Source organism: Aulonocara stuartgranti, assembly GCF_965226115.1.
Source record: "Aulonocara stuartgranti genome assembly, chromosome: 23".
Classification (NCBI taxonomy): Eukaryota; Metazoa; Chordata; class Actinopteri; order Cichliformes; family Cichlidae; genus Aulonocara; species Aulonocara stuartgranti.
The window spans coordinates 8,229,723-8,241,900 of NC_138958.1; the positions used below are offsets into that span (position 1 = coordinate 8,229,723).

Below are 12,178 nucleotides of genomic sequence, written 5' to 3' on the forward strand. Positions count from 1 at the left end.
ATTAGAGCTTTTGTCTGTCTATTAGTTGCAGAATTCTTCTTATCATCTCTCCAAATGAGAAAACTAAACCTGAAACCAAATATTATCTGAATGTTACCAATATGGCTGAAATGCCAGGAGGCCGAATAAACCTGAAAAAAGGAAGAAAAAGGAAATTTCTGCTGACGCACTAAATCAATAGCTCAGTATCTACAACACAGCTGGTAAAACTGCAGGAGTAAAACCGTCCCCCTGACATTATCTCAAGAATCTACTTTAAGTACGGGACTTTATACATCACAGTCTGCTCAATCATTACCTGCAAGGAATTTGAAACATTGCTATTTCATTGAGTAATACAGCTAGTGAAGATTGTTGTATTGCAAAAATGAAACCAATACCTTGCTGTCTCAACTAATACATCATGGACATTGTAGGCTTCAGTACTTTGGTGTCTCAGCTTTTTAATGAAATGCATTTGATCAAGCTTCATTTCAAATATTTTACGCAATCACAGTCCGGGTCAATATTCTTGAGGGAAGTAAACGGTCTTTGCATTGTCTGCTCTTGTGCCTGATTTTGGTGACAGTAACAGTAATTGCTAACATTACCTGTGGAGATCCTCAAGGATCCGTCCTGGGTCTTTCTGTTATATTTAAAATGTAATTAATTATATTTACGTCTAATTTTGCACTCATAACCTAAGATTCATTTACCTTGATGGGCTATTGATAATATTAGCAGTCTTGTGAAGCTGGTGTCTAAATGATGGTACAGTTATATTGCAGATATATAAACCAAATGTTTGAGTTGGCTGAAATTTTCACCCCCTTATTGTGCTACTTTCTATTTCAGTCTGGACCAAATTGATGAGACTGGCAGTGTCATCCCTAGAGCAGCACCTCTATCAAGGCCAGAAACACTTAGCCAGCTGTTTTGTTTCTTCTGAAAATCTCTCTGCAGTAATTTATTTTCAATTGGATCTTTAACTTAAAACTTTGGGTTTCCTCAGTCTGTTTTTCTTACCTTTTCAAATCTGTCTCTCCTAACTGTAGCAGGGAGACCTCTGGTTTTTGTCAGCTTACTCTAACATGCCTCATGGCTCCATACACCAACTCCGCAGTTATGTGACGTATGCACAACAGCACTTCTGCTGATTTGTGGTTGCCACATTTTCTCTACACACAATAAAGTCAGTCTTTTTTCATTGGGCCTACATTATACATATAAGGCCACTCAACTAGAGAAAGGCTTCACTGGGAACATTTTTGCTCTTTCTACATGTGAAATCCATAAGCTTTTGCTGGATTTTAAACAGCATCATGATCAATATGTCTAAAATTTGCACCTTGACTTGACAAGTCTTCATTGGCAAAAGCGGTGATTGCCCTAAAGGTCGTCTTGTACAATATTTCCGTTGACCTGTTTGCCTGTTTGCATGCGTGTCTCGTTCTAATTCCTTCCCTCAGCATCTCAGCAACTTTTACTTTTTCTTTTTTTCTCCCAGGACACAATAGCCATTAAGAAGCACAGCTCTAGAACAAGACGAATACGACCTGTCTCCACCAGGCTGAGTGAGTACTGCTGTATAGCCTATTATCCTCTCTCTTCAGTCAGCTCTGACCCCTTCCTTGTCTCTCCCGAAGCTCCATTAGCGTTTTCTGTAGTCGGTTTTCCCCTCTTTTCCATCTCTTCTTCTCAGAAGTCTGTTAATGGCTGTTATAATCTAGCCTGAGCCAAGTCTGAGTCACTATATGTCAGAGCAGTTACTGATTGTTTTGAATTTGATGACTTTGAAGCAGAAATGATGACTCCCTGTAATCTCCCCACTCTTTGACAGTTCCTTCTCAGTTTCTTGTCCTCACATCCTCTCTATCCCTTTGTTGCTCCTCGCTGCCATCAGGCCTGTGTGATGACTCCAGCTCCTCTCCACCCCCTTCCGTGCCATCATACTCGTCACCGCTATCCCGTTCAGCATCCTGGGAGGGTCTGTCAGAGCTGCCTACGCAGGGTCTGCCCCTTCATCACGTAACGCGAGTTCGTCCAAGGCCTCCGCGGAGACACAAGGGAGGGCACATCCCGTCTGAGAGAGTAAAGCTTGCCTGATCTTGGCACTGTTTGACACATATTAAAATGTTAAATAATCTGCAGCTGCACCCAATAATTCAGTATACATCACCTTTACGCAAATCTCCAACCATTTATCTATATATCTATGCATAATTCTCCCATTTCCCAAAATATGTGCCTGCTGGCGATGACTGCTATCTTTGCAGAAGTAATCTATTCAAATTGGGTGCCTGCAACTGGATTATGTCATCTCAGTAAAGGCATTGTAATCCATTTGTTTTATTGCAAATACATAACATTCACAAATGAAACCCACTAAACTGACCTCTCTAAAAAGATTTTAAGTGTGTGTTTGTGTCTGTGTGTGCACAGCACTGCAGTGAAAATGGTGGGATAAGCCCTCTGGATGATGGACTCCCTGATTTCTACACGAAAAGAGTGCTCCCTGATAGGTAAGAGTTTGTTTTATATTTGCACTTTGACAATACTTACACTCTGTTAGCAACCTGTCAGCTGTAATTCTCTCCTGACCTTACAAAACATTCCCTGAATATTGCATTTCAAACCTGCATCTCACATTTACTTAAAATTACTGTTGTTTCCCAAAGAACTCCTACTTTTCCCACCAGTCATAATTTTCCGTTATTTTGCTGCACTGTGAAAATCAGCAGACTTCACGACTGCTGAAGCAGGGTAATCCATCACAGTGAACTTATTGTCACCCTTAGATTATTGTTGCATAGTTATGCAGGTGTTTAATAAGCTGTCTAAGAGTTGGTTGGTTTACCGTGAATACAAGAAGACATGTTTACTGCTTTTGGGCTTCTTTATAATTTGAATACATGAGGTTGTGAATAAATTTTTGGTTTTGGTTTTGTGGGATTTATTTGCAGTCATCACTCTGTGTTGTCAGACTGCCTTTGAATGCGCTAACAGCAAAAAGAGCCCATTTTTATTTCTAGACATCTTTGCAATGTCTTGAAAAGATGAATTTTAACTTACTTTTTCAACCAAATTTAGACATACAGGGATTTGTTTTTAAGGCCATGACTACCTGACAAGATTTAGCCCAGAAAACAATGTTAGTGGTCATTCAGTGCTTGGTGGGTACAGTCGGAAGAAGATTGTTTGTCAGTCTGCAGTAAGATATATTTAGCAGGTTTTGTTTTGGGACAAATCCCCACCCTTCTGTCCACATATTTGGAAAGCATAAGGCAGGGAAAAAATAGCTAGCTTTCACTTGCATACTGGTGAGCAGCAGCAAGACCTTAGCAGAGAACAGAGTAGGCATGAATGACAAAGGGCATCATATGCATTAAGGCAGACACAGAATGCAAAGAAGGAACTGTGGTGGGTTGCAAGGTGGCTTGCAGGTGTGCAGTAAGAATGTGCAAGAAAAAACTCTTTAAAGACAGTGTCTTTTTGTGATTTGCAAACTGGATATTTACAAAGATGAGGATCAGCTGAACCATTAGCCGATACTCCAGGCTGAATTTACCTGAGCTCAGCTAATGCTCTGTTCAGTTTGTGTAAATAGTTATGATAACTTGGTAAAAGGAAAATGGGTACATGGGTTGAAGCAATTTAAAATGTATGTGTGCAATACACATCCATGGATTGCATTAGGGGAATTACAAAATAAGTAACTCCAAGAGAATTTTTCATCAATCGATATAATGATTTCCATCCGATTATGTAACAAAGAGGGAAACTGTCTCAGTGGCAAGCCAAGAAAAGAAGATAACAAAAGACACAAAATGAATAGACAAATTATTGTATTGCACTGAAAGCCAGGCACTCTGAAAAATGTGTCTTTTGTAGAATAAAATAGATATTTGTAGCTAAAATCAAACTGCTTATCTTGCTAAGATGCTGAGCTGTCAATTCATTTCATTTCAATTCATTTTAGTTAAACACATAGATAATGACTTGAAAGTGATCCTATTTTGTGTTTCCTTCTTTTCTGTCTGTGTATATGGTGCTCCTGGTAATCATGGCCAAAGCTTAAAATAATGAGGTCAGTGTATGTATAAGTACAACTAATCCCTATAAGCAAAAGGCTCAGGCTTCAAACTACTCTAACAGCGTTTTTCTACTCTTGGCTCTGTATGGCAGAGAGAAGGGATATCCTAAATATGGTAATCCCAGGCATACATCTCCTACCACCCACTGTTTAGATGGGCTTTTTTATAAGGGACAACCAATCAGAAGAAAGTTTCCTTAAGGGAAGGATGAAGAAAGCTCAAAAAGCTTGTTTCAGAGGATGAGCTGAGGGGTGCACCAAGGCCTGTTATAAGATGAAAGACATAGTTTCAAAATCATGCAAAACTATTTTAGTAATGTCCAAGAATAAATATATAGAGGAAATGAGCATAGTGGGTTCCCTTTAATTCGTTGAAAACAATCTCGGGCACCACTTGTAATATCTCAAGATAAATAGGTTTAGTATTTGTTCGGTAATGTTAGCTGGTTATTTTCCTTATAAACAACAGTAGTCATACTGTGAAAGCCTTTTGGAAATGGTATTTTATTCTTAATTATGCCTTTTGAAAAGCTGCCTTTGTATGTGGTTACATTTTTTGATGCACTGTGTTGAGTGTGTTTCTCCGACTTGATTATATATTTAAACATCAGAATAAAAAGAATTTTTAAAACAGATACCTTCAAAGGGTTGAAAGGTTTTCTACTTACTCAGGAGGGGTTTCTGCATCTCTGTTACTTTATCTCTTTTTCTTTTTTCTTTTCTTTTTTTTTTTTTTTGCAGGCTATGTTTTTGATTATTATTCCTAATTAGTAAATGTGATATTTTTAAACATTTCATTATGTTAGTTTGTTAACCAAGATACATTTCTGCAATCTTAGTTCACTAATCCTTCAGTCAAAATGTCTGCAGTTTAACTGACCTGGCTTCAGAAGAAAACCCTGCATTTCAAGACATAAGATCAATGATTCTTCCTCCTTTGTTGTGAACCCTGCTGAGTTCTGACAGCGTGTGTGTTCACACCTTTACTGAGCTGTTATTTTAATTGGCTTATGCTTCATGATTTTCATAAACCAACAAGACTGTTTCTGTGGCCAGTGTGTTGTCTGTCTTTGATGCAATCTCACGGCGAGGTTTGGCTCGCTCCTTATGTCCCGCTGTCTGCTCGAACATTCAGAGGCAGATCGAGCAAATTCCGGCAACCCTCATCTCTTCTTAATTAAATCATTAACTTTGTGATGATTAGTGGAGCTGGACTGTTTAGAGTTTGTGATTTGGTAGTAAGATGATCGGTCAGTTGGTGGTTGCATGTTGATGATCAAAGTAGTCGTTAAGGTACCTCACAGAGATCTCCAGGAGGTACTTTGTGACCTAACGTCAGATCTGGTTTGGTGGTTTTGTTCAATGTGTAATCAGTTGCTGCAGTGTTACAAAAATAAAGAGAAAGACACAGAGCATGCAGTTCAGCTTCTACATTGCATCTCATATCAGATACTGCAACAAATACTGAAAATATCTCTGCATAACTTTATTCCAGTCCTTTTAGTCCACATGTTTTCACCTCTTTTTCACAGTTACTAAGAACAAGAATGCATTTTTGCAGTAGGTGTTCTACAATTTCACATGTATTTGATCCTCGTCCTCTCCTATTTAAATGGTGCGCAGTCACGCTTGCATCAAAAATCATAGAGTAAAGTTAATAACTTATAGTGACTTTTTTCCAAGACGGCTCTCGGGGACATAAAATCCACCGCACCACAGCATGCCAGCTATCAGTGTTCAGCGTAAAGTTGCTGCCTGAGGCTGTCACAGGTCACTAAACTTTATATTTCCACACAAATGATCAAAATAGATACACAAACTCATACAAATGCAGTGCATAGATCAAAACTTTAGTCTTTCCACTCCACGTTATTGTTCCCTTATGTTTCCTGGTTCAGCTGTTAATTGGATCTTTGATAGCAATGAAGCAATGAAGACACTCCTTTTATCTTCCCGATTGTATCTGGGGAGCAGGCACAGGTCTCTCTCCCTAGTCCCCACTCTGCTCAAATGCTCTAGATGTCAATACTTTCACCTGAAGTGTACTGCAGCTCTGTTAGTGTGTCCCCTTGTCCAGCTTTATAAATCTGAAACATTACTCGCTTCTCTGAGGCGACAACAAATTCCTGAGGCTGCTAAACATTAACAGTCAACTCTCAATTAATTTTTATCCATTTTGTTAACACAAAAGTGGCCACGCATTGCCTCAAATGCAAAACCATCATTTTAATATGTGGAGATGCAGGTTTCATTTTGGTGAAGCTGAATTCATAAACAGCATCCAGAGCTTATCAGAATCATGTCGCTCCTTTCCACGCGGAAGCTCGTGAGGCGAAGTCGGTGCTTTTAAAATGATTACTTTTGTAATATAAAAAGTGAACTTTGGATAAATCACTGTATACCACGAGATGTAGCTTAGCAACACACAAAACGCAGCAGCCGATGAGACAGCCAGGATGGCTGTGATGAATTCAGTGATATGCTGATGGAGGTGACTCATCTGTAGACACCAAACATGAATGTGCTGGAATGAACCATGTGTGTTTCATCGATCTCTCTCACCTCTTGCAGTCAGCTCTCGTCGCTGCACAAAGCGCACTCTCTGAGGAGGAAGAAGAGGAGAAACATGCTGGCCATCTTTGGTTTCCGTAAAAGCCGCAACCAAACTCTGTCCCATCCGGGGCCCGAGTCAGAAGCTGAGGTTTATGGAGATGGGAGTCACACTGTTGCTACAGCACCCACGGGGTTAGTGTATTTGCACGCACACACATGCATGAGGATTCTTCTCAAGAAAGATTTGGCCTTGAACTCACAGATGGAAATACAAAACGTCAACTAGGAGTTTATCTTTCCATATTCAACGCTACATCTTCACATCTTTTGCTTAGTATCTTGATTCTTGTGAGGACACTCCACAGCACTGAACCCTATGAATAGTTCAACAAATATCACTCTTAATCTTCCTTATTTCTTTGTTGATATAAGAAATGGCTGATAGCTGCCAAAGCGCAGGCAGGCTGATACCAGAGTGTGTACACAGATGTAGATGGCAGCCGGTGTCTCCGATTCTGGATCCAACAGTCAGCCGAGTGATTAGAAATGAACACGCTGCATGTCAAATACAGATTACAATGGTATTATATCTGATTTTCGCCAGAAAATTGATACTTTCTAAACACCCTGTTCTAAAAATTTGTTACATTTTTGTGTATTTTGAATATGTGGGATAAATTAGGAGAAATTGTGGACATTTTTTCGTCTTCCAACTTTTAGGACAGCAATGGAGAATGTATACACTCTCCTCCAGCCTCCAAGGTCTACTGCCAGAGCTGGATCTCCCAGCGAGGCGGCTGATGGGAAAATGAATGACCTCCAAGGGAAAAGTACTATCGTTCTGAGTCCACCACCAGTGCCAGGCATCCCTCACACATGTGTGGGTGGAAGCAAACACCCATTTTATTCTCCAAGAGAGGTAGGGCCAGTGTAATCCACTATTGTTATTAACTGAAAGTTTGTAACGCGTCCGTAACCTCTTCTTGTTTTGTTTTGACAGAAATCTGAAGTGGATGCTGTGTTTGAACAGCCGGAGGATACAGACAAGTACTGGGCGGACGACAAACAGAGGACGGCAGAGGTGCTGCAAGCAGACAAGCAGTGGATGATAGCAGCAAGGCATGGCGATGTAGACAGACAGTGGTTTGACGACAGGCTGCAAGACAGAGATGCGAGAACGACCGACAGACAAACAGACAGGTACTGGACTGAGAGCAGGCATCCAGACAGGCACATGGACAGACAGTGGACTGTAGACAGACACACTCAGAGGCAGATTGACAGAAAAATTGAAAGACAGTGGATGGGCGGCAGACAGATAGAAAGGTCATGGTCGGAGAACAAGCCAGCAGACATGCAAGTGGACAATCAGTGGAATGAGAGCAGACATCAGGGAAGAAAGACAGACAGACAGGTCCAAGCACTTCAACTAGCTCAAAGGCCACTCCCTCCATACCCATCGGACAGGACGCCGTCTCCAAAACATGAAACAGATCCTCTGAAAAGCATAGAGGCTTCAGCCATAGAGTGGCATCCGCAGGACACGCAGGGAGACAGACATGCGTGTCCTGATGCAGGTGGAGTTTTCTCAGAAGGCTGGAAGATGAGCGGAGGTGGAGGAGGAGGTGGCTTTTCTGTCAGTCGAGCGACATCAAAACCTGACCCCCCGCCACAAAGCAGCAAACCCAATCTGTCCAAGCTGAGGCAGAGGCATCGACTTGAGAGCTCAGACGCTCTGCCAGGTAATACACAGGTCAACCGTGTTCATTTGCTGCAGGTCAAAAAGCTTGTTTTAGCTTGCAAAGAGTTTTTGCCGCAGTCTTTGCTGCAAGTCTACATGCCACTCACTTCTCTTTTATCTATAGCTACAGAGGAGGAGGAAGATATAGAGGAGGACCCTGGAAATATGGAGAAGAAAGAGAAGGAAAAGAGACGAGATTCTGAAGGTCACCCTCCCCCGATTCCTGAAAAGGTATGAAATTTAAAGCCACACACAAGTCGGTTTGTTCTGTTTGCTCAGTTGTTTTTAGTGTATATTTAAACCAAATGTGTTCATTGATGATGTTGTCTCTGTGTTCGTTCACATGTGCTGTACTCATGCCTAGCCAAAGACCTCCTCGTTTGTGACTTTTCCAAAAGAATCAGCCAATGAAAGGAACTTACCTCCTCCTCCCGTCCCACCTCCTGTTGATAAGCCAATACATGGGTTGCCAGACAGAGCTGCAAGCCAAGGTACCTGGGCTGAAAACAATTAGCAGACATGCTTTTTTAATGTACTCAAACAATTTATTTCTACTTTTCTGAAGCAACAACCACTAGCCTGCTGATTTAGCGAATTAACAGCATTTAGACTTGCCACCGCAAGGACCTGCTTTAAGCCACAATCCAGTCAGTGAGTGATGTGTTTCAGGGTAGAATTCTTGGCATTGATCGTGAAGTCTTCAGAACTCTGCAGAAGGCATGAAACAAAATCTTTCAAAGATTTTACTTCATTTGGTGAGGGTTGTTGCTTGATGGTGGTCCATGATTGATATCATAATCAACAAACCATCAGAGAGCCCTTGTGCTCTGTAGATGAATACATTGTCATCATGGAAGAGAAAACTCCCATCAGGGCAGAAATGTTTCATTGCAGGATAAAATTCATTAATCAGAACAACTTTGCATTGATTGTCGACGATTTTTCGCTCTAAGGGGACAAGTGGGCTCAAATCATGCCAACAAAGTATTCGACTTCTGGGTCCAGTGGCCCGAGCTTTTCCTAGAATTTGTCACCTTATAAGCAGAGCCATAGGACTGCAAAGGTTTGTCAAGGACCACAAAGGAAATGAAGAAGAAAAAGAGATATAACTAGGTTGTGTGCAGATCTCCTTTAACTGAATATTTTAATTGACAAAAATGTTACTGATTGAACTTTTTAACAGGAATGTAAAATTTGATAGATTTGAATTGATTAGAACACTGATGGTGGCTCTAACCTAACATTAAATGCTGTAATCTTGTCTGTTTTCTTTATATAAATTATCCTTTGTAGAATCCTCTATCAAGGCATCAAAGTAACTGTGTGGCCACTACAGGGTCACATTTGCAGCTACTCCTATGTGCAGACACATTGCACGATTTCCTCTTGGTGAAGTGTGTTTGCAGGATCAGAAAGTCCCACATTCAGGGACTTTGGGTGATTTCTGATCCTTTCCCCTGGAGAATTGTTCCCCCGACTATAAAACTCTGGCTGAAATGATGCTGGTAATTTCAGTCTCCAGTGTAGCAGCAGAAGCAGAGTCTAGCCTTTGGAATAATAAGACGAAAGCCTCTGCGATAAACTCCCTTGGCGTATTTGATTACGCCAAAAGCAGTCCCCCACCTTAGGTCCACTTAGTCAATACTTGCCTGCTTAGCCAAATTGACTGTTTTGCTTTTCTGCATTCATATGCATACCCTTTTCTGTGTATTAGTTCACGTGATCGAGTGTTCTTTTAAAACAAATGTAACAATATTAAATGTCTCATTTAAAAAACATGAAAATGGCAGGAACAATAACATCACGGCAGAGTTATTCTGTCCCTTGTCCGTCCAAAACAAAATTTAAAGATACCTCCTGTTGTGTGTCAATCACATGTTGTTCAGGCGACGAAGGACTCAGGCCTCAAGCACCAGTGAAGCCACAGAGGAACAGAAAAGCAATGTCCTGTGATGCAGGTATAATCGCATTATGAGCTGCAGCTATTCACCTTAGAATGTTATACGCACACTTTTGTGAATGAAACACGTTTTGTTGATCTCTGTTTGCGTGAAGCGTCTCTATCTAACTGTTAATTTGTGTCTTCTGTCCTCGCTGAACTCAGGCACTGACAGGGAAAGCCCTAATAACGTTGAGAAGCCCCCAAATCGCAAACCCCCCGTGAAAAAACCTAGACTACCCCAAAACAGAAATAAGTCCCTGGACTTGTCTGGTACATGTTTCTCTGTTTTTATTTATGTGTGTTTGTGTGTGTGGGTGGGCGACCAGCTGTAATCAGTTACTATGTGTGTGTTACCATAATGTGGAAGTATAATTACTGTCTATAAAGCATTAAACACAATTATAATACAGTGGAAAATTAGGTAATGTATCTGTAGCTCTCAGCTGAACGGTACTGATTATCTATTTAATGATCCTGTTCCACCGTACAGACAGCTTCAACTCAGCACCTGGGGAAAGCGAGCTGTTGTGATACCTGAGAACTTCACCTGCCGCTGTCAAGCCAGAGTTGTCATCCAGCGAGGTCAAAGAGCGAAGAGGAGGGAAAAGGCCTAACATCAGAGCAGGACATCATAAAACACTGTTCACTCGCTTCAGTTCAAACGCTTTCCTCTCGTCACTTTCCTCCCTCTTCACCCTGAGTTTCTTGTCTTTGCTTTTCTCTCACGTGAAGCTCTTTTTGTGGCTACAGTATTTTAAAAGTATTTGCTACTTTAGAAAAACCCATGAGATCATTGTCGTGTGTGTGTCGGTGGACAGCCGGCTGAGTGCTTGAGCGTCGTGGCTTCGCTAGGCAGAAGAATACAAATGTCTTTATTAGAATGTGGTTTCTTAAATCTGCAATGCATTTTTGACCGCTGATACAGTTGATTGCCTTGGTTGACACTTGAAAATGAGTTGCTTCTTATCAAATGAAACTTGATGATTTATATCTAGTTTTGCTTTCAGGAACTGAAAGTTAATATATTTTATAGAAAAAAAAGAAATATTATGTTTGAGCACCGTCACTGTATGAATAAAAGCCTAATGAAAAACAAAAAGTAGGATGTGTTTATTGCCTGTGCAAATCCATTCAATCATATTCATAGTTTGTAGTTTATATAAACAGTGGATTAAATCCCAATTTGTATGTGAAAGGCTGTGTTTGTGTTATATGTATAGTTCCTATGGGCTGGTTTGACCTCCTGATGGACCTGGGAACAAAAAAAACAAACATATTCCTACACACACAAAACAACAACAAAATTGTTGATCAGATGTTTTTTATGTAAAGTTAAGTAATACTTCATAACAGATAGATTTAAATAATGTCTTTTTATAGTAAAAATTCACTGGTCCTAGTTCCTAACATGTAAATACTTACTGGTTTGCTCACTTTTCTGAGTGTTAACTCGGCGTCTTTTGAGTCTATTAAATTGGCAGATATAATACTGTGTATGTGATGAGTTATTATCTTGTAAAAACAAGTTAGGATTTTATAAAACAACTCATACATACAAGATTAAAAAAAATATTAACACATGGTTGGTTTTTGTCAGACAAAAATTTGACAAAATTCTAACATTTTTTGTTCATATAGCTTTTTTATGACATTTTATACAACAGTCTTAATTAGACTTAAACTGACTTTTTAATTTGGATTGATAATGATAAATAATAGTGCACTTCAATAATATAACTCAATTACAGTTTTTTTTACAGTTCACTGTCAGTTTGCACACCTTTTTCATTTTGATTTTTAGCGTTCATTTTAGACTTGATTTTTTTTGTCACTCATTTTCAGCCCAATCCTTATAAATGACCATAAGAAG

The 12,178-nt window shown here is 40.1% G+C and overlaps 1 protein-coding gene across 1 annotated transcript in view; it reads left to right on the plus strand.

Annotated features, from left to right (window-relative positions):
• LOC309699929 (capping protein, Arp2/3 and myosin-I linker protein 3-like) overlaps nt 1–11,385 on the plus strand; it is a 35,280-nt gene extending 23,895 nt beyond the window's left edge. Inside the window, exons 30-40 of the mRNA XM_082523178.1 lie at nt 1,487–1,553; nt 1,883–2,070; nt 2,422–2,501; nt 6,644–6,817; nt 7,346–7,544; nt 7,626–8,367; nt 8,491–8,597; nt 8,731–8,857; nt 10,253–10,324; nt 10,471–10,578; nt 10,799–11,385. Coding sequence (XP_082379304.1) covers nt 1,487–1,553; nt 1,883–2,070; nt 2,422–2,501; nt 6,644–6,817; nt 7,346–7,544; nt 7,626–8,367; nt 8,491–8,597; nt 8,731–8,857; nt 10,253–10,324; nt 10,471–10,578; nt 10,799–10,839 — 1,905 coding nt within the window. The 3' untranslated portion in view covers nt 10,840–11,385. The remainder of the gene's footprint in view (nt 1–1,486; nt 1,554–1,882; nt 2,071–2,421; nt 2,502–6,643; nt 6,818–7,345; nt 7,545–7,625; nt 8,368–8,490; nt 8,598–8,730; nt 8,858–10,252; nt 10,325–10,470; nt 10,579–10,798) is intronic.
• The last annotated feature ends 793 nt before the right edge of the window (nt 11,386–12,178 follow it).